Source organism: Episyrphus balteatus, chromosome 3 (genome assembly GCF_945859705.1).
Source record: "Episyrphus balteatus chromosome 3, idEpiBalt1.1, whole genome shotgun sequence".
NCBI lineage: Eukaryota > Metazoa > Arthropoda > Insecta > Diptera > Syrphidae > Episyrphus > Episyrphus balteatus.
Window position 1 is genome coordinate 110425820 of NC_079136.1, and position 22406 is coordinate 110448225.

A 22406-nucleotide genomic window follows, 5' to 3' on the forward strand; every position below is an offset into this window, starting at 1 on the left:
GCTGCCAACTACAGAAGAATTTCACATGAACATGACGGAAAAATGTTTAAAGTCATTGATGTGTAGCTGATTTAAACAATGCGGTAAGCTCTGAAACAGGCCCCTGCAGGGCCCTGGTCTCGAATTGATGGAACAATTTTTATCGCATGAGTACCAATTTCAAAAGAGTGCATACAAATATTTTGCCTGAAAACCTGATTATTAATAACGGCAATCGTCAAATCTTAGATCGTTCTTTTTCGTAAGCGGTAACTAGAGACTAGACTCCATTTTTGACAGAATAAGAATTTAAAACCTCACATTTGAATATAATCGAATATAGTTAATAAAGTAACAGTTCAGTGACAATATTTTTGTTTAGGTACTATATATCAGTGCGACATTTTCGATTTTTTTTCTTTTCGAGCAAAGCCAATTCTGCTTCTTGTTTTAAACGCTCTTCTTCTTCCATTGCTAATCGTATATTATCTGCTTCAAGTACTGCTTTTTCAGCAATGTCTTTGACCAACAAAACATGGTTTAAGATTCCCTTTTTAATGCAGTATGAAAAATTCATAGCAACCGAAAATTTAATATCCATTCCAGACCGTTGAGCTAATTCTTGCCAATGCATTATTAACCAATTTTCATTTTTAATACATTCAATTGTTTCGACAGTTGGCTGAAAGTCTTGAATTTTTTGTAAAAATACAATTGCAACATTTTGAACTTCTTCTTTTTCTTTGAAAATTTCTACAGATTTTTCAAAATCCCGAGTCAGCTCCGAAATGTTTTCTTTTATTTCATGCAAATCAATTGAAGTCAGGGGATTGCCAATTGTAATTTCTTCAAGCTTAATAAAATCAGAACAAGCAGTCCACATAGTCCGATAGGGGATAAAGCTTTCAATTATACTCTCCAGATAGTCTAGGGAGAGTTCATCGGTTTCAAAAAGAACTTGTCTGTCTTGTAGAAGATTTCCAACTTTTTGTAAATCAATTATGAGTTTCCAGGTTTTTTTCGCCTATGAATGGAACAATAGAAATATTAGTTTGGTTTGAAATTTTTATATTAATAATAGCCCCGTTCAATTGGAGATGGTAGTTTACTCATGTGTAGATGATCTAGTACATTTACTACTACAACTACTCATGCCCTTCTTCCCGAGTAGATACGATTTGTATTGAACTCGTTGACAGTGCGTTCCATTGAAAATCGTAGTAAACTACTTCTATTACTTTGCCACCTCCCAAAGGAACAGGGCTAATAATGTAAGGTGGCTAATAATAATGTAATGCTAGTAAATTTTCTAGAATCCTCCTTGCCTTTATAAGTACCGATGTACGTTCAGTATTTTTTTTTAAATAACATTAATTGTAAAGTTAGAAGGATTTCTGTATGTTATCAACTTGGGGAAAGTTGAAATTTCTAGTTTTGAAAGTTCGAGAGTATTTTTGGTTTTTAATTTTAGTTTTTAAAGTTTCTTTCTACTGTAAGTTCGTCTGTAGTGTAAAAAATCTTCTAAGCGACTTCTGTAAGATTAACGTAAGTCGTAAGTTAACTTAGGTTTGCAATCCTTGTCTAATATGTTTTTTTTTCTTGCATACAACAACATAATTTTTTCGATATTCTTAAAAAAACTATCAACATATTTTGCTTTTTATTTAATGTAAGCTTTAAAATTTACCTCGACAGCAACCTCAAGAGCCTTCTCTGGATCGAATTGTAAAGAGAATGACATAATTTCCTCATTCAATGACTCCAATCGTTCCTGAAATAAAGCCAGTTCTCTAATTTGAATACGTTTGAATTCCTCAATATCAATTTTATGTTCTTCCTTCATAGCAATCAAACGTTTCATTATTTTATGCGGCCACGCAATTGCTTCCCATTTCATAGCGAATTGTTGATCACTTAAATTGTAGAAAAACGAATCCAGAATGTTGTATTCCAGAATCATAATTTGAATACGTTCTCGCATAATAGTCATCTTATCCGGTACAAGCTCCATAAAAGCTTTGACCTCAAAGAGTTGTTCAACGGATAATAATTTTTCATTTAGTTTCCCATTAATTTCGATTAATTCTTGAAGAAGTTCTTCATTTATGTTAAACATACGATCCACATAATATAAAAATAGTTTGCGAATGATCTCAGTTCGCTTGTGTATCAGATATTTCTTCAACGGCTCAACTATGATCTGAAATGGTCCGATAACAATGTGTTCAGGAAGAATAACTTTTAAGTTCTCTTTTTGTTCTTTCTGCCAGATGATTTCATGTTTGACTTCTTGTGAAGACTTTTCTAATTGCGCAAAATTTTGAACGTACTCATCAACCACCATTTCATGGAATTCTACGAAACATTTAAATTTCTCCAGATATGCATTCAGGGGTATCACTGCTTTGGAGTAAGACGTGTGAAGATATTCCACATGTTTTATGTACATTTCTTCAATCAGTTCCACAGTAAAAATGCACAAATTCTTGGCAAAAGACAAGTTGAGTAAACTATCGGGTTCAATTATCCGGATACCACAAGTTGACATAAGCGTTGTGTATAAAATTTTCGTTACTGTAGGTTCAAATTCTTTTGGATCAGTGGAATAGAACGGACCGTTACTACACAATTGCAAGACAATTTTGAAAACCGGCGGTAGATTCAATCTGTTGAAAGGGGTTGTACGTAAATCATTGTTCCAAACGTAATCATTTTTGAGATCCAGAAAGTCTAAGCAGGAATTATTTAGCAAGTTACTGTAGTTAATTATAGATTTCTCCATGAGAATTTGCAGAGATTGCTGCATTCTAAATTTTGTCTGGAGAAAAAATCTAGAGATCTTTGCTACTTTGAAGACATTCCAGTCAGAGACTGAAAGATCTAACCAACCTTTTCCAATACTTCGAAGGCAGAGGCAAATTTTTGTGGAGAGGTTTTCAGGCCACGAGTATTTTAAATACTTAATCACTGTGGAGGAGCACGATTCCTGAGCACTAACAAAATCTGATAAAGCAACTGATTTCGTAAAAAAACATGTAAACAGAGACAATGATTCAATGTGTACGCATTCGAGCGATGCGCTTAACATGGCTTGAATGGATTCTCCGGTGTAAAAGAGGGTGGATACACGAAAATATTTCTTCGATCTCTCGAACCGATTTCGTACATCTTCTGTCGTTCTATGCAAACATTTTCTAGGCAAATTTAAATTTGGCTGGGTGGGTTTTATAAATTTAAGTTCTCCAGAATGATTTTGAAGAAAGTTCTGTAGCTCATATGAGACCATGACTCGCTGATATTGAAATAAAATTTCATTGGTCACATTTTTGAATATATAATCTTCATGAGAACTTTCTTCCATCAAGGATAGTTTGAATATTCGATTGAGTAACGATTGATTCATTTTTGGGACTTCATCGTACATAGTGCAATCCAAAATCATTTGGTATCTTACGTGAGCCTCGAAATCACTTCTTCGAGTCAGTGCAGATTTGATTCGTTCTAAGAAACTGTATGGATTTTCGGCCATGAACATAAGATGGATTCTATACAATTTATGTGTTTTCGCTTCTTGAAGATCGATGACAGTAAATTTAAGAGCTTCTTTGTTGTAATTATAAACTGCCACAATTTGCCAGGAAAAATCCCCAATTTTAGTTTTAATTAAACCCCATGCTGGTAAAGGATGTCTCACGCCATCAATTAAGCCCTTATCAAGCCACCCACTGATGGTGTCTGTATCAAAACTATCATCATCAAAAACGTGTAAACTTACACTGATATCACCCACGAATGTGACTCTTCTTGGTTCTTCTTCGTTGTTAACAAGTTTTGAGTTTGAAATGCCTGCTTTTTGAAGAAGTTCATAGATTTTTACATTCGAATGCTGTCTGCGACGCCGGTCAATTTCCACATCACGAGGCAACTGTCTTATAGGAACTTGTCGAAGCATTTGAACTTTTGGTTGAATTGTTTGAACAGGAAATTCGACTTGATGCTTTCCAGGGAACGTTATCCATTTTTGAGCAGATTCTAATTTGTAATCAGTTTCCAAATTGGAATTTGTTTTATCAGATTTTCTGTGGCATCCTTCCACCAAAGACTCGTATGCATAATGTGGTTTTGTTAATGGAATTACTTTTGGGTTTAAACAAGATTCATGTGAATTGAGAATGCTTAGTGAAAAGAGTGATGATTTAGCTGAGTCTGACATAGTCGAATTTTTTTTTTATTTTATTAGTTTTTTGAATGTTGTTTCTTCAAAGTTGGAGTCGATTCAGTTTTTGAATGAATAATTAGAGTGCGAAGAATCCGAAAACTAGTGAGGATTTGAGAAAAGACACCCTGAAAATTTTGTTCAACTTGGTAAGTACGCAAAAAAACAAAAAGGCATAGGATTTTAAATTATTTTGACTTTGCAAGTCTTAACGTTGAACAAATCGTTACTAATTGTGTTGATTAATGTACTCTTAATTAAAAATTATGATTAATCAAAAAAATTAGATTGGGCAGGTTCAGAAACGTTAGTGACTAAATATTTAGGTAATTTTTCGGCCTCTGATTGGTCAGCTGTCAAAAAAAATCCTTCCAATTTAGGTAATTTTGTTGGAAAGCTGACTGGAAAATTAGGCAAGAAAATTTTACATAAAAATCTAGGAAAGTTTTTTTTTGTCAACATGACAGCTGATTGTTTTTAATTACAGAATTTCGTTAGCAAAATTAAATTTATTTGTGTGAAAAACGAGTTAAAAGTGCATTATCGGTTATAATTAATATTATTTATTTATTAAAGTAAAGTTAAATTCGGTGTTTGCCCCATGTGGTCTTAATTAAATTTCGAAATTTGACAATAACATCATATCCAAACTAATTTAGTCAATTTACTCAAATTTCCGTTCAGAAAATGACGTTGCCTAAATATTTAGTCCCTAATATTTCCTGAACTTGCCCATTTTATCGTTATTTATAAAACGAAAATTATTATTTTGCAATCACTATTTATTTGTACAAAAAAAATTATTGTTCATGAGTTTGAAATTCAAGTCAACTTTACAAAAGTTCTAAATACCTTGAACGACCAATGTAATCGTTTCTGCTTAAATAACACTGTTGTATTCCCAGATTACTACACATCTTATGCAAAACTCTCCAATTATCTAGAATTATCATTGTTCCTGGTTCTAAAGTTAAAATGATTTGATTTTTATTTTTTCTTATAATAGTCATTAACTGTTCCAAACTATGATAAAAGTTTGCAATTTTGTCTTGTGGCAATATATTTAGCATGCCAAATGTTTGCATATCCAATTGAATTTTTAAATTTCCTTCTATTTCATTTTCTATTTCGATAATGGGTGTAGATTTTTCATGGTAAACATTATTGTCCCGAATGTTGATAGGGACCGAGGTACTTGTGAGCAATTGGAAGGCATGCATATCAAATTGTTTGAGCTCTTCTATAATATTCTGACCATCGACTAAAATAATTTTTGATTTTTGAGTAACAAAGAAGAATTTCAAACCACAATCAAAATTGGCGCATGTGAGATTTGTGCAGATGTCTGAGTGAATTTCATCGAACGGTTGGAAGTTTATAGCCTGCTGATTTGGAAACAATCTTTCAATGATTAGTTTGGCCATTGAAGTGTTCTGTATTGAAATTCCTGTCACACAAATGAATCCATGTAAAATCAGATTTTTAAAAGTCTTGGCTATTCTATCATCAAATGACACCAAATTAATAAAATCAATTTGTGGAGGTTTCTGAAATGTATTCGAGTTAAACGGAAGTTTCTTCAAAAAACACCTTTTCTTTGTAACATCGATTTGTAATAGGAACTCAATATTGTATGTGGAACAGTGACCATCCTCCCCTAGAAATAGATTTAAATGTTAACAAGTAATTAGGAAATAAAAATATGTTATTACATTCTACAAGAAAACTATCTTCAGTTACACCTTCAATTATTTCTTTTGTTTGAATATAGATGGGTATGTCCAGGGGACTAAATTTTTTTCTTTTCGTTTCTGAATCGAAACATTCGGAGCATTGGCAATGACATCGCAGCCAAAATGCATCCAAATTGAATGGCTTTTCATAATTGGAATGTAGTATTTCTAAACTTGTTGTGTAATCTATAACCTTGAATGTATTTTTCTCCCCATCAGGATCCAATTGAGTGTTTATAGAATCTGAAAATACATAAATTATAAATTCGAATGAATGAATTCTAAAAGTGGATTTAAATTCATGTGCATGCAGAAAAAAAGCAGAATATATGTGCCCTTAATAATGAAAGTGTATTAAGTCACTCCTAAAAGTACGATCAAATCTAGCAAAAATATTTATTATTTAAGGGGTAAAAATTATTTGAAAGCGAAATTGCAATAAATAAACTTCTTTATTGCTCCTTCAGTGATTTCATAAAATAAATACAATTAAATCGTTATAACAAAATTATTATGTAAGTTTTTCTTCAAACCATGCAAAAAGTGACTTAGTCCACTTTCATAATCATGGGCACAGATAAAAACCTATAAACTGGAGGATTCAAACCCAATAAAGCGGGTTTCTTGAGATCTAGCGAAGAAATGGGTCCAAAGGAAGCTTACTTATATCGTCAAGTTAATGGAGCAATAATATATATTGCAATCGTTTCAAGACCACATGTAGCTTTGGCAGTTAATATGGAAGTTAACGTTACTCAACCTACAGTTGTATATGAAGATAATCAAGTATTCATTCGTCTTATTGAGTGATTAATGTAGAGCACGAACAAAACACGGAGATATTTGCCATCATCACATAAGACAACTACGAGAGAAGACCGAACAACATTTTTTTTAGGAATCACAATACTTTGTGTCAACTATATCGTACATAACTGCATTCCGCTAAAGGAAATGGTCATTAGAATTGTGTCGAAGCGAAAAACTTGCCAATATCCTTTTTAAGTATTTTTTAGAAGAGAAACTCGTAGTTAAAAGTTTAAAACAGGTCTTCTTACTGTAGAACAGTGCTGCCATTTCGAAATTTAAAAAAAAACATATTAAAAAACATGATTTCAGTTCAAAAAACATGATTTATAAAAAAAATCAAAATTTGAAAGAAAATGAACAACCACATCATGACTAGGGGGGAATAAAACAAATTATTTCGAGTTCATTTTAGAAAATAGTATAAAGTATCAGAGGTATAACTACACAGGGTACTTTTTGCAAAAATTCTTAAAGTGAAAATTATCAAACTCATTTTATGATGGAGAATTCTTAGATCTTGGCTTCAAAACGTTTATAGTTTTTTTTTCGGAAAAAATTGCCCTTTGAAGGAAAAAATAATTATTTGCTTTTGTAATTTACCCACTTTTTTTCAAAATTTGTAATTATAACTTAAATTACAAAAATGGCGGGAATAAAACATAAACATAAATCAGTTTATAATTTGTACTCATTCAAGGTTAATTTCATATATACATACTTCATGTAGGTATTGAATGACTTATTGGGCCCTATCGTGAATCTCGAGGGGAATTTTGTTTCCCTCGGAATATTTTTTTCCCTCGGAATTTTTTGTGCGATCCTGAATCTCCCTCGGAATTTATTTCCAGGGAGCAAAAAATCGTAAGAAATGATGTCTAAATTCCCCTGGAAAATTGATTGCCGATACCAATAAATTTCGAGGGAAACTTTTTATGATCATTTTCGCTCCCATATTTAAAACATGGGAAACATTTCGAGGGAAATTTTCATTCATGATAACTCTCATTAAAAATAACAGTTCATCTAGTGAAAAAGATTGTTGGTTTACAAAAAGATTATAAAGATTTTTCTCTTGGATTAAAAAAAAAAACATGATTTTGGGCACGAAAACATTAAAACATGATTTTAGTTCAAAAAACATGAAAATCATGCTAAATCATGATTTCTGGCAGCCTTGCTGTAGAAGAATTTAAAAATGTACCGAATATAAAATGGCCGAATATTCGGCGGCATCTCTAGTCGGTACAAAGAGTGATAAGTTGTTTGATATAAATTGCAAGCTTAAATTTTTAGGTTTTATTTGGGCTTTAATGATCTTTATTTTTGGATGCAATTAATGAAACACTAATTCATCTTTTTGTTTACCTACCTTTCGCCGGTTTTTTTCCAGCTTCCTCAGGGGATTTTTTATTTAACTAATATAACCAAAATTACAATTACAAGTAAGATTGATAAGGAGCATATTTAAATTTTAGTGGAAGCGTCAGCGAGCAAGAAAATTTTTTTAACGAAATAAATTTGAACCATTCTTAAGCTATATACAAAAAATTAGTTCATACAATTTTATATACATATAAAAACATTGAAAAATGGAATTTTTCTCACACTGAAATTTTGTAGCAAAAATTTGATTTATTCTATTATATCAAATAAGTTCTTAATTAAATCGGGAATACTAAAAACTAAAAATTTTAAATAATCCAAGTTGTTTGACATGAGCTAAGTACTTCACGTTGAAATGAAACTATAAACTTAAATTCTTTAATTTTCTAATTTGAAACAATTTCAAATAAAAAGCTAAAAATATAACGAAATGTTTTACATATAGGTACTACACTCTCTGAATAAATGAATACATTTATTTTCGTTTATACACTGGATTTAAGATTAACATAGAACAAAAGTGGGTAATAAGCAACTGAAGATATCTCGGACAGTAGAAAAGATGTCGGAAAGATTTACATAGATTTAACGGTTATATTTCAAAAACGAGATGTGATCGAATATTTCTGTCTTCGGATTCGAGTTCAGCAACCTTTTGAAAAAGTATAGTTTAGTCTCGGCACCAAAAACCTTGTAGAAATACTTATGTTATTTAAAGGGTTCTTAAAAAAACATTTTAAGGTGCTTACGTGGTGCTTTAGGAAATGATCAAAGAGGTAAAACTAGTTTTTTGAAAAATACCTTACCAACCTTGTAATGCACCACAAAATGTTTGTTTTCGCTTATAAAAACTTCATCGACAGCTTCTTTAACGATACAAAATTGGTAGAGACTTTAAGGGAGATTTTCAGATTGGTAATTAAATTACTAAAATACAAAAACAAGATTTAGTTTTGCACATATTAGACTTGTTTTTGTTTAAACTTTATCTTTTGATTTTCTGAAAAAAAATGTTCGGGGGTTGTTAAACCCCATAACTCCTCCCCTAAATACGGCTATGCTAAATATGTACCCAGCTAGAGCTACCCACTTCTTACCTAGATCCATTTCGTCAGAAGTTACTTCAACGTATTCTATGTTATCCGCCGAATTATGTTTTTCCTCATCAATAGCCTCGTTAGTTGGTTTATTTTCCTCAAATGTTATATTTAATTGGTCATTTTCGATCTCTAATAACGTTTCGGTTTCATTTTGAATTGAATCATTAGGTACGTCCGCATGATTCGAATTTTCCAAATTCAAAGGAAGAGCTTGAGTTTCACGAGCAATTAACTCACAACCTATTTCCATTTGATTGAAATTTTTCAAGTTTAAAGGAGAATTTTCGACTTCACGAGGAGTTGAATCTCTAGCCAAGTGCAATTGATTTAAATTCTTGAGATTTAGAGAAGGAATTGCTAATTTATTCAAACTTCTCGACTGTGAATGTTTGTAATCGGAAATCTTGAAATGGCGAGCACATACTTGATAGCTTTCATTTAGTTTTCTTAAATGTATGGTCCTTAAATTAGGATTATCGATAGCTTGGAGCCAAGAGTCTGCTACTTCCTGAGATCGGGGAAACTTGTGAGCTAAGTCGAAGCGTTCACCTTTGCATGTTGCAATGCAACAGCGATTTTTTCTTTCCATGTTTCTGATGTACTTTAGAAGATTATGCTATGATTGATTGAACTTTGGAAGAAGATAAATATTTACTCTTCTTTATTAGAAGGAAAAAAAAACAATAAACATAAACAAATTTTAATTCATTACAAGAAAAACCGGATAAAAACAACAAGCTGGATGCATTGAATAAGAAGTACAGGAAGGGGTGTTTATTCAAATAAGTGAAGCCGCTTTTTATTAGTGTGAGTTGTACAGATGCACATGTATTGGTAAAGGGTCGGAGTGCAGATATATTGTTCACTCAAGGGGCGCCAACAGAAATGTAACTGGTCTCGTGATAGACTTAAGTATAAATGCTATTTTTCATCATAATTATATACGAATTTTAAACTGTTTTTTTTTCCTCAACTAAAATCACACTGAAAATTGTTTTAAAATCATCAAGAGTAGCTGAAACATTGGCGGTCAATGATTGCATCGCCTTGTCATCACCAATAAGAGTGAGTTCGCCCCTGGAAAACGAGCTCGAAATTTGACAGATTATATAAAATTTTTGACAGTTTATATAAATTTGATTTTTTTTTAAATTTTTTTGTGGCTTCACTCGCCAACTCTATAGGTGTGATATACACCCCTTCCTGTACTTCTTATTCATTGACTTAATATATATGGACTGCTAGAAGCATATTCAGGTTGGTTCCACTTGTTTCTTCGCGATACTAGCGCCCTAAAAAAAAGTGGAGAATAAGTGCAACATTTTTGACTAAGTGCGAAAGGAACAAATATAGAAAAACAGAGAAAGCACTACCTTTTAACGACAGATGTCATTCACTAAAAGTTTCCTCTTTTCGCCGTCTAAGGTTATACCGCTAGTAGAGCTAGAAAGACGTGGAATCATTTTTTTTCAATTTTTGTATGGAAAAGTCAAACGATTAGCAGTCCATATATAGTAGGTCAATGTTCTTATTCAATGGCTGGATGTCAATTTCTACTTCAAAGAAATGACACTTGGGAAATAGGTTTTCACGCCATCTAGCACTTGGAGCGGAACCTTTACAGTGATATTGGAAAAAGCTTTTCACGCTACCAGCACTTTTCATGGAACCCTCAAATATGAAATTTGACATCAGGTGCGTCCCACCAAGGGAGATCTCTGAGCGCTCAGAGATTTTTTAAGTAAAGCCTGGTACGCAGCTCGCGCTAAAATTTAGCCGACATAAAATTCCCATACAAGTTATCGATAATTTGTATGGGATCCATAGGTGTGTTTTTTATTACAACCGGTCTTAACTTGACAAAAAAAACGCAGTCTGGGCTAAGCAATTTACATGTTAAAGCCTGGTACGCTGCTCGCGCTAAATTTTAGCTAACATACAAATTATCGAAAATTTTTAGCGGAGATAAAATGGATCCCATACAAGTTATCGATAACTTCTATGGGAATTTTATCTCAGCTAAAATTTAGCGCGAGCAGCGTACCAGGCTTAAATACAACAACACCTTAGCCCCTTGGGCTTAGTTGTTTAGCCCGGAGATTTCTCTGGGCTTAACTTTTTGAAGAGTTTTAAATCTGTGCTACCAAACTAATTTTTTCATAAATTGTTTAGAATTTGTTTAAAAACGTGAAAACTCACGTTTGGAAGGACAAAATGTATTAATATAGTTTTGCTAGCATACATTTTTGTATCTCTTTGTAAAACATACATGCAAAATACAAGAAAATGACGAAAGCGAAAAATATGACAACTCTAAATTTTTGTTGTGTCTGCTGTTTTCGGAACATTCAATATACAGTGCTGCCAAGATTTCAGGTTAAAGGCTTGGCCACACCGGAGGGTATGCGGTATAGCGGTAACGATATTTGTACTAAAAAAATTCCACACCTGAACGTTGATGTGTCAGTTTGGAATTTTTTTCATACAAGTACCCTCACCGCTACCCGTACCGCTACCGCATACCCTCCAGTGTGGCCAAGCCTTAAGCCCCGAGGCGTTTTTTTTGTCCAGTTAAGACCGGTGGTAATAAAAAACACACCTCATTTTAGCTCGGCTAAAAATTTTCGATAATTTGTATGGGAGCTAAAATTTAGCGCGAGCAGCGTACCAGGCTTAAAGCCTGGTACGCTGCTCGCTCCCATACAAATTATCGAAAATTTTTAGCCGAGATAAAATGGATCCCATACAAGTTATCGATAACTTGTATGGGAATTTTATCTCAGCTAAAATTTAGCGCGAGCAGCGTACCAGGCTTTATAAATAAATAAAAATAAATAAATGTTTTTTTTTTTGTTTTTTTTTTTAAGCCTGGTACGCTGCTGATGCGAAAAGAAAAATCCGGTGTGGCCAAGCCTTAAAGGCTTGGCCACACCGAAGGGTACGCGGTAGAGGTACGGGTAACGGTACGGGTATTTGTATGGAAAAAATTCCAAACTGACACATCAACGTTCGGGTGTGGAATTTTTTTAATACAAATATCGTTGCCGCTACCCGTACCGCTACCGCGTACCCTCCGGTGTGGCCAAGCCTTAAGGCTTGGCCACACCGGAGGGTATGCGGTATAGCGGTAACGATATTTGTACTAAAAAAATTCCACACCTGAACGTTGATGTGTCAGTTTAGAATTTTTTTCATACAAGTACCCTCACCGCTACCCGTACCGCTACCGCATACCCTCCAGTGTGGCCAAGCCTTTAAAGGCTTGGCCACACCGGAGGGTACACGGTAGAGGTACGGGTAGCGGTAACGATATTTGTATGAAAAAAATTCCACATCTGAACGTTGATATGTCAGTTTGGAATTTTTTTCATACAAGTACCCTTAGAGGTACAGGTAAAGGTACGGGTATTTGTATGGAAAAAATTCCAAACTGACACATCAACGTTCGGGTGTGGAATTTTTTTAATACAAATATCGTTGCCGCTACCCGTACCGCTACCGCGTACGGGTAGCGGTCACGGTACTTGTATGAACAAAATTCCAAACTGACACATCAACGTTCAGATGTGGAATTGTTTTCATACAATTACCCGTACCGCTCCCGCATGTACCCTCCGATTTGGCCAAGCCTTTAAGGCTTGGCCACACCGGAGGGTACGCGGTAGAGGTACGGGTAACGGTACGGGTACTTGTATGGAAAAAATTCCAAACTGACACATCAACGTTCGGGTGTGGAATTTTTTTAATACAAATATCGTTGCCGCTACCCGTACCGCTACCGCGTACCCTTCGGTGTGGCCAAGCCTTTAAAGGCTTGGCCACACCGGAGGGTACGCGGTAGTGGTAAGGGTAGCGGCAACGATATTTGTATTAAAAAAATTCCACACCCGAACGTTGATGTGTCAGTTTGGAATTTTTTCCATACAAATACCCGTACCGTTACCTGTACCTCTACCGCGTACCCTCCGGTGTACATGCGGGAGCGGTACGGGTAATTGTATGAAAACAATTCCACATCTGAACGTTGATGTGTCAGTTTGGAATTTTGTTCATACAAGTACCGTGACCGCTACCCGTACCGCTACCGCATACCCTCTGGTGTGGCCAAGCCTTTAAAGGCTTGGCCACACCGGAGGGTATGCGGTATAGCGGTAACGATGTTTGTACTAAAAAAATTCCACACCTGAACGTTGATGTGTCAGTTTGGAATTTTTTCCATACAAATACCCGTACCGTTACCTGTACCTCTACCGCGTACCCTCCGGTGTGGCCAAGCCTTAAAGGCTCCGGTGTGGCCAAGTCTTTAAAGGCTTGGCCACACCGGAGGGTACGCGGTAGCGGTACGGGTAGCGGCAACGATATTTGTATTAAAAAAATTCCACACCCGAACGTTGATGTGTCAGTTTGGAATTTTTTCCATACAAATACCCGTACCGTTACCTGTACCTCTACCGCGTACCCTCCGGTGTGGCCAAGCCTTAAAGGCTTGGCCACACCGGAGGGTACGCGGTAGCGGTACGGGTAGCGGCAACGATATTTGTATTAAAAAAATTCCACACCCGAACGTTGATGTGTCAGTTTGGAATTTTTTCCATACAAATACCCGTACCGTTACCTGTACCTCTACCGCGTACCCTCCGGTGTGGCCAAGCCTTAAAGGCTTGGCCACACCGGAGGGTACGCGGTAGCGGTACGGGTAGCGGAAACGATATTTGTATTAAAAAAATTCCACACCCGAACGTTGATGTGTCAGTTTGGAATTTTTTCCATACAAATACCCGTACCGTTACCTGTACCTCTACCGCGTACCCTCCGGTGTGGCCAAGCCTTAAGGCTTCCAAACTGACACATCAACGTTCGGGTGTGGAATTTTTTTAATACAAATATCGTTGCCGCTACCCGTACCGCTACCGCGTACCCTCCGGTGTGGCCAAGCCTTTAGGTGTGGCGAAGCCTTAAGGCTTGGCCACACCGGAGGGTACATGCGGTAGCGGTACGGGTAATTGTATGAAAAAATTTCCACATCTGAACGTTGATGTGTCAGTTTTGAATTTTTTTCATACAATTACCCGTACCACTACCGCATGTACCCTCCGGTGTGGCCAAGCCTTTAAAGGCTTGGCCACACCGGAGGGTACGCGGTAGCGGTACGGGTAGCGGCAACGATATTTGTATTAAAAAAATTCCACACCCGAACGTTGATGTGTCAGTTTGGAATTTTTTCCATACAAATACCCGTACCGTTACCTGTACCTCTACCGCGTACCCTCCGGTGTGGCCAAGCCTTAAAGGCTTGGCCACACCGGAGGGTACGCGGTTGCGGTACGGGTAGCGGCAACGATATTTGTATTAAAAAAATTCCACACCCGAACGTTGATGTGTCAGTTTGGAATTTTTTCCATACAAATACCCGTACCGTTACCTGTACCTCTACCGCGTACCCTCCGGTGTGGCCAAGCCTTAAGGCTTGACCACACCGGAAAGGTAAGCGGAAGCGGTACGGGTAATTGCATGAACAAAAATCTGCACTTTAACGTTGATGTTCTAGTTTGGAATTTTTTTCATACAATTACCCTCAAGCCTGGTACGCTGCTCGCGCTAAATTTTAGCTCCCATACAAATTATCGAAAATTTTTAGCCGAGATAAAATGGATCCCATACAAGTTATCGATAACTTGTATGGGAATTTTATCTCAGCTAAAATTTAGCGCGAGCAGCGTACCAGGCTTCACCGTATAACTTTCCGGTGTGGTCAAGCCTTTAAAGCTGGGGGCACACCGAAGGGTATGCGGTAGCGGTAACGATATTTGTATTAAAAAATTTCACATCTGAACGTTGATGTACCCTCTCCGGTGTAATCAAGCCCTTAAAGAAATTTGAAGTACCTTACGTAACGTAACGTAACCTTTTGGAAGGCACTGAATGCTGCCCAACTTTAAATATGACACTATAAAAATCGTTACATGTCATTGGATACTTGACGTTTACTTCTTGTCCTGTGTTTAACTTTTTCAAGAAACTTTGAAAATGGAAATTTTCATTTTCAACTTTTTTATAACTTTTTACCGCATTTTCTAATAATCATAATTTCACCATTCTATTAAATCTTGACTCATCTCAGACCAAGTACAGTGCATTCTGCAATGGCTTCAAAAATATCTTCCTTCGCTGTCTTTGATCTAGAAACGCCAGGACTTCCCGATCATAGTTTTAATAAAGGCAGCATAACCGAAATTTCTATTCATGGATTCAAAGCTGACGACGTTGCCAATTCTGTAAATTGCAAGGATCCCAGAATAAACCATACATTGACGCTGTTATTCAATCCTCGTATGATGATACATCCAGAAAGTGAAAAAATAACTGGTAAGGAACAAACGTTTCCTACAAGAAAATCTATGTAGTTTGGTCAAAAGGGTAATTCCATGAAAAAGTAGACACGATTTTTGAACAAATTATGCAGACTTTTTCAATAGCAAATTACTATTTACAAACAGCAAATCTTAATGCAAGTTGCAAGAATAAATTCTTTGTCTTATTCCCTTATGACTAGAAATTAAATTCAAGGAGTATAAATAACACTGTGCGAGTGTGCAAGTCAAAATCTTAGACCTCTGCGTTGTTGACTGTTTCTCCCCATTTTGGACCTTAGAAATCGATTGCAATCATTAGTTTTTCGATTCGTCGGTACGACTTCGAACAAAATTTTTTTCGGAAGTTTTTTAAATAATTTTAAGCATTTTGCCCTAAAGGTATACCACTTAAATTCTTTGACGAGGCAAAATATCTAGGTCTGATCTTAGATAAGAAGTTAAGCTGGAAACCTAACATTTAAGAAATAGTTAAAAAGGCCACAGTGGCACTCTTCTCATGCAAAAAAGCCATGGGAAATAAATGGGGGCTTCAACCTCGAATTACTCATTGGCTCTACACAACAGTAATCAGAACGATTCTAACATACGGTGTGTCAGTATGGTGGACTGCTATAGAAATGAATGCTAATTATGTTTAACTAAGCAAAGTCCAACGTTCAGTCTGCCTGTGCATAGGAGGAGCACTTCGCTTTCCATCTAACACCCATCGACATATATGGCAAACAAATGGCTGCAAGTACAGCTATTCGTCTCAAAGCCTCTTCACAATGGATCAATAATAACATTGGTCACTCTATTATTCTGAACTCTTTCGGATCAATCCCAAGTAAAATAGACTTCACCATCCGACAGGCTATAACTGCAATTTGATAGAAACTTTCAGGTAACCATCCCCTCTAGATAAGTTTGAGAGGATAGGGGATTCCTGGAAGATGATTCGATCCATTTTTACACGGACGGATCAAAAACTGAAGATGGAGTTGGTGGAGTTGTATACTCAACTCAGATAGACTAAATTTAAGTCCCTCCTTTTGTCTTCCTTATCACTGTAGCTTGTTCCAGGCGGAACTTTTGGCAATAAAAGAAGTCCTGTCTTGACTGAAAGAAAACGTGGTATCAAACAAAGATATTCGTATCCGACAGCCAGGCAGCCATTAAATCTCTTAATTCTGTCTCCACCAATTCAATAACTGCCTTTAACTGTCGATCATCTCTGATGGAGATGGCACAGCAGTTTAACATTCACCTTTGCTGGTTGCCGGGTCATAGAGATATTTCAGAAAATTGATGAACTTGCCAAAAGTGGAACACTGAACCAAATAAGGTCAACATAGGTATTCCCATCGCTACGTGTAATCTAATGCTCAAACAAGATGCTACAAATAAAATAAACCTTAGGTGGAATAATATCACCACATGTACATATAGCGACTAAACAGATCTGGCCAATACTGGATCTGAAGCGCTCTAATTGTTTAATATCTCTAAGCTGATCACATCCGTAATAGGTGTCATAACAGGACACTGTCTCAAAGATTCATTGTGGTATCACAACGGACCAAACATGGTCTAAGTGTATCAGCTCTCCTGCTGATAGCCACGTTAACCTAACCTAACTAAGCATTTTGCCTGGTTTAAAATCATTTTTTTTGTTTATATTGCTATTTATTCTGCGCAAACGTAATTTACTATCAGCATAAACTACTGGCTTTGTAAAAATGTATTTCTTAGTAATGAATGTGTTGCCGTTGTGTTGAAATACATTTTTTTTTACATTTGAAGCCGATTTGTGAGAAAATTGCTTCTACCGCCTAAACGATTTAATCTTATCCTTTACTCCCATATAATTTTTCCAGTAAATAATCTATCACAACAAAAACATTACTGTTAAAAAAAGAGCCAAGTTCTCCTATGTTGAAATTATGCTGGCACAAAAAGTACTGAGATGTAAAAGTGTACCAAGTTCTAAAGTTTGGGTTCAAATTCGTATCAATAAAATTTTGATTGTTCTCTTGACAATTTTTCTTAATTATCGATTTTTAAAGTTATTTCAAAAATTGCCAAGTAAACAATCAAAATTTTATTGATACGAATTTGAACCCAAACTTTAGAACTTGGTACACTTTTACATCTCAGTACTTTTTGTGCCAGCATAATTTCAACATAGGAGAACTTGGCTCTTTTTTTAACAGTAATGTTTTTGTTGTGATTTCACTACTTTTTGCAAGGTATGGCTGTAGAATATAAAATCTCTATATTTGATGAAAATTCAGTGAAAATGGGTGGTTGCCACTCCCCCTGCCTGAAATTCTCAAACTTTAAATTGTTTCCTTTGTGTAAACTACCAGCTCCACCATTCTACCAAATTTCAAGATTCTACGACAATCAGAAGTGCTCTATAATAATTTATGAAAATTCAGCGGAAATGGGCGGTTGCCACGCCCCCTGGCTGAAATTCTCAAATTTTAAATTTTTTCCTTTGTATAAACTACCAGCTCTACCATTCTAAGAAATTTCAAGATTCTACGACAGTCAGAAGTGCTCTATAATAATTTATGAAAATTCAGCGGAAATGGGCGGTTGCCACGGCCCCTGGCTGAAATTCTCAAATTTTAAATTTTTTCCTTTGTATAAACTACCAGCTCTACCATTCTACCAAATTTCAAGATTCTACGACAATCAGAAGTGCTCTATAATAGTTTATGAAAATTCAGCGGAAATGGGCGGTTGCCACGCCCCCTGGCTGAAATTCTCAAATTTTAAATTTATTCCTTTGTATAAACTATTAGCTCTACTATTCTACCAAATTTCAAGATTCTACGACATTCAGAAGTGCTCTATAATAATTTATGAAAATTCAGCGGAAATGGGCGGTTGCCACGCCCCCTGGCTGAAATTCTCAAGTTTTAAATTTTTTCCTTTGTATTAACTACCAGCTCTACTATTCTACCAAATTTCAAGATTCTACGATAATCAGAAGTGCTCTATAATATATGATGAAAATTCAGCGGAAATGGGCGGATGCCACGCCCCCTGAATTGAAAATCTCAAAGTCCTATCACCGTGTAAAATTTCAAGTTTCTACGATATCGGGAAGTTCTCCATAATTTTGATGATCTGTCAGTGAGTCAGTGAGTCAGTTACGGTTTTTGCGATTTTTGAAGCCCTATATCTCAGAAACTACTCATCGTAGGAGGCTGAAATTTTGTGAGGAGTTTGGTTTTTACGAGCTCAACAAATGTAGTGAGTTTGAAATTTCTAGCATCTTTGGTGTGGAAGTTAGAGGGGGGTCGAAAATGGCCTGAGTTGTTTCCTGTAAATAAGGGTGTAGTGCCAAAGTTGCTAGAGAACTTGGCTGGGCACTACCGTGCCCCTTGAAATAATCTTTATACATCATTTTATTTATGAAATTAAAAAAAATTATTTTTAGTTTAAAAAACAAAACGGCAACACCGGCAATCGATTTTAAAGAATTTTTCATTACCGACGTTTAAGAACAGAAATTATCAAAATTGGTTCTGTAATTTGCTTTAGTTACTCCTTTAAAACATAATAAAACGAGAACAATGCAATCAAATTTCTTGATTTTTTTCAACAAAAACTTGCTAAATTGTCAAATAAATTGTATAAAATTGTTTATTTGTCTTTATGCTTGTAGCACAAATAATAAATTATACAGATGTCGTATTCATATGGAGAGAAGTGATATATGAAACTGAAATTGACCAAAAAAGAGCTTTTCTTAAAGCTTTAAAATATTCAGTAAATACACACAAAATCATCTCGCTCATCTTTCATCTTGAAATTAGAACGAAAGATATTACAATTTAAATGCAACAAAACAGGGTTTTTCAGAGAAAAATAACAAAGAAAAATAAACACATTTTCTAGGCTGTTGTTTGTTTATTTCTTTTTGAATAAAAGTCTCGACTTTTGTTTGTTATTTTTCTCTGAAAACCCCGGTTTTGTTACATTTAAATTGTAATATCTTTCGTTCTAATTTCAACTTTGGAAATTTTTATACATTTTTGAAAACTGCAATAACACGGCAAGTTTTTAAAATAATAAACCAGTATCACACCATGCAAATTTTTTTCGGGATGCTGCTCTGAAATAAAAGTAAAAAATTGAGTTTTTATAAAACATGGAACTGTTAATTAATTTGCAGCAAAATGGCGTATGTAATAAAAAATATTTTGATTAATTAATTATTTCCTATTATTAGGCAATGTTTTAGTGGAAGAATTGTAAAAAACAAAAATCAATTATGAGCGAAGGAAGCAAAATACTGATGCAAAGTCGGCATTTTTCGAAATTTCACAAAAACTGCATTAAATCGAAAACCGTAAGGATTTGGGATTAACAAGTTACCAAATTCTGAGAGCCCTTGAGTTGGCCTATCAGCATATTTCGTTTGATCCATTACTTTTGGGACACCCTGTATATTATATTTTATATCCTCAATTCAATTAAAAAACAAATGGACTCATGTTGTTATGACCAAACACCATAAAAATTAAATCTTACTAAAATTCGAAAATTCTCTATTTTTTTTAATAGGTTTAGATAATTATATGTTAGAAAATGAATCATCATTCGATGACAATGCAGCTAATGTGATTATCAGTTTTTTGAAACACATGCAGCAGCCGGTCTGCTTAGTAGCTCACAATGGCGATAAATTTGATTTCCCCATTCTCAAACATGCTTTGTCTAAATTAGGATTGGTTAGTAAAAAAAAATATTTAATTCAAAAAACATGAAAATATGTCTGAAAATTTTATTTCACAGGAACTTCCTAGTAACGTATTGTGTATTGATTCCCTTGGGGCCATCAAAGACTTGGATTTGGCAAAAGAAGATGATAATGACTCATTCACTCCACTGCCTACCAGCGATCCAAACTTAAACATTGAACATTTTGCTACTCTCCTGAAGAATGATACAAAATCAGAACATATTGGAATAGAACCTCCAATAAATCAATTGTCTGAATCAGTTTCTGACGTCGAAGTAAATAAACTCGAAGTTAGCACAAACAATTATGAAAACGAAAAAGAAGAAACCCTCATAGCATCTTCAGAAGTTTCTGGGAAATTGGAAACGCCAGCCGATTGGCAGACATTTAATGAAACAACACCCAGTAGACCTCCAAATGTTGTAAACCTTGAAAGAAAACGGAAGAGACTTAATGATGAAGAATCATCTAGCACCCCTGCTGTGCCCAAGTCCCGAAAATCTCTAAGTTTCAATCCGACACCAACCAAAGTTGGAAACTATAAACTCGGAAGCATATATGAACGCTTGTTCGATAGATCTCCAGTGAATGCGCATCATGCAGAAGCGGATGTAATCACACTCAAAAAGATCATGCTTAGATATGGCAAATCGTTTGTTGATTATGCCGAGAAAAATGCGAAACCTTTCAGCGAGGTGAAAAAGCTTGGAGCTAGATGATAGTGTTAAGATTTTTATTTTTGAAAATTTATTTAGATAATGTAACAATTTAGGTTATGGTTTTATAAAATATTTTATATTTTCTTTCTACACTCGACATTATTTTGGAAAATTTTTAGCAAATTATTGTAGAGAACATAAATAATATTTTTATACTTGCCACTTTTGACATTTAAAATTTTGATTTAATAAACAACTATTTACAACTGGTATGTGTTGTATTTATTTTGAAAAGGAGTACTTGTTAAACTGATCCCTCAAAAGAATTCAAAAGCAGAAAGTCAAGCTGACGATGAAAGACGGAACTGTGGTTTGGGGTTGAGTTTTATGGTCATAATATGTTGATCCATTATTGGTTCAAAATCTCCATTCCAATTTGCCTGCATTCGCACAAAATTACTGTTATTCAATGGAGGAAATCATCTTCCAACTAGATGGAGATCCTAAACATAAGAGCCCTCGCTCACTACAAACTTTCTATCGGCCGATACTTTAGTCGGGTTGGGCTCCATGGTCTGATCCTTATAATCTCCCTCCTTATGAACATCGGATTAATCTCCTTCAGATTCAAACTTTGGCTCAAAGGAGGGTTAACAATGACATTCACCAGTTAATCACAGGCGTAATTGATGCACCAAATTTACTTAATTCTGTTGGTTTTAACTATCGAGGGGGTGCTTATAGCCTCCGATGCTTGGATTTAATGAATATTCCACAACACCGAACAAATTATGGCTTGCATGAACCTTTAACACGCATGTGCAAACTTTTAAATTTAAATTCAAACCTTTTTGATTTAAACTTTAATAAAAATAGATTTAAAACTGTCTTAAAAACCAGTGTACCACACTCGTAAATGTTTGTGTTTATTTTTATGTCTTTTTTGTGCTCAAGTAATTATTTTGTTTGTATTTCTTTAATGTTTGTTTCATTTAATATTGAATTCAATGTTTTTTTCATAGTATACGTTTTTTTGTAGTTGTTATTTGCTTACTAACTACTAACATTGCACTAAGTGATGAGCCGGATAACACTTTTTTGTGTTGGCAAATGGTCGCAAGACGGTGCTTGCTATAAGCGCTCTTCGGCTATGAACTGATAGTGTATATAAAAAAAAAGAAACTTGGCAAAAAGTTTGCTTTTGAGATAAGAACCAAGGATAAAAAAGTCTATAAAAAAAAGTTGGGTGGAAGGGTGTTTTTTCGCGGACAAGAGGGAGGGGGTGAAGGGCGTCCGTTCCATCGAAGTTTGCAACTGACAGCTCGATAAAATACACAAGTTCTTATGGGAAGCAACCCATAAGCGACGGATCGGACGGAGGTCGACGGATTCGACGGAAGAAGAAGTCCAGGGC

At 35.2% G+C, this 22406-nt stretch overlaps 3 protein-coding genes across 3 annotated transcripts; 1 reads left to right on the forward strand and 2 right to left on the reverse strand.

Moving 5' to 3' along the window:
* Window positions 1-287: 287 nt before the first annotated feature.
* LOC129913214 (dynein axonemal heavy chain 1) lies at window positions 288-9947 on the reverse strand. Its single transcript, XM_055991774.1, has 5 exons — window positions 9219-9947; window positions 5908-6171; window positions 5048-5852; window positions 1667-4323; window positions 288-1003 (listed from the first exon to the last, which is right to left on the reverse strand). The coding sequence occupies exons 4-5, from the start codon at window positions 4190-4192 to the stop codon at window positions 365-367; spliced, it is 3165 nt and encodes a 1054-aa protein (XP_055847749.1). The 5' UTR covers window positions 4193-4323; window positions 5048-5852; window positions 5908-6171; window positions 9219-9947; the 3' UTR covers window positions 288-364.
* On the reverse strand, window positions 5029-9810 carry LOC129915189 (trimethyllysine dioxygenase, mitochondrial-like). Its single transcript, XM_055994664.1, has 4 exons — window positions 9646-9810; window positions 9219-9555; window positions 5908-6171; window positions 5029-5852 (listed from the first exon to the last, which is right to left on the reverse strand). Exons 1-4 carry the CDS (start codon window positions 9808-9810, stop codon window positions 5029-5031), a joined length of 1590 nt encoding a protein of 529 aa, XP_055850639.1.
* A 5245-nt stretch (window positions 9948-15192) lies between the features above and the next one.
* Window positions 15193-21262, forward strand: LOC129915479 (three-prime repair exonuclease 1). Its single transcript, XM_055995030.1, has 3 exons — window positions 15193-15587; window positions 20156-20322; window positions 20387-21262. The coding sequence occupies exons 1-3, from the start codon at window positions 15365-15367 to the stop codon at window positions 21050-21052; spliced, it is 1056 nt and encodes a 351-aa protein (XP_055851005.1). The 5' UTR covers window positions 15193-15364; the 3' UTR covers window positions 21053-21262.
* Window positions 21263-22406: the final 1144 nt, after the last annotated feature.

Excerpts from the sequence above, each read along its gene's own strand:
- LOC129915189 (XM_055994664.1), bottom strand. The coding sequence starts at position 9,810 with ATGGAAAGAAAAAATCGCTGTTGCATTGCAACATGCAAAGGTGAACGC. Across the intron at positions 9,556-9,645 it reads AACTAAATGAAAGCTATCAA|AATTTAAATCAATTGCACTT; the intron begins GTATGTGCTCGC and ends CTAAATCTCAAG. Across the intron at positions 6,172-9,218 it reads TTCTGACGAAATGGATCTAG|ATTCTATAAACACTCAATTG; the intron begins GTAAGAAGTGGG and ends ATGTATTTTCAG.
- LOC129913214 (XM_055991774.1), bottom strand. The coding sequence starts at position 4,192 with ATGTCAGACTCAGCTAAATCATCACTCTTTTCACTAAGCATTCTCAAT. Across the intron at positions 1,004-1,666 it reads CTCTTGAGGTTGCTGTCGAG|GCGAAAAAAACCTGGAAACT; the intron begins GTAAATTTTAAA and ends TTCCATTCATAG.
- LOC129915479 (XM_055995030.1), top strand. The coding sequence starts at position 15,365 with ATGGCTTCAAAAATATCTTCCTTCGCTGTCTTTGATCTAGAAACGCCA. Across the intron at positions 15,588-20,155 it reads AGAAAGTGAAAAAATAACTG|GTTTAGATAATTATATGTTA; the intron begins GTAAGGAACAAA and ends TTTTTTTAATAG. Across the intron at positions 20,323-20,386 it reads CTTTGTCTAAATTAGGATTG|GAACTTCCTAGTAACGTATT; the intron begins GTTAGTAAAAAA and ends TTTATTTCACAG.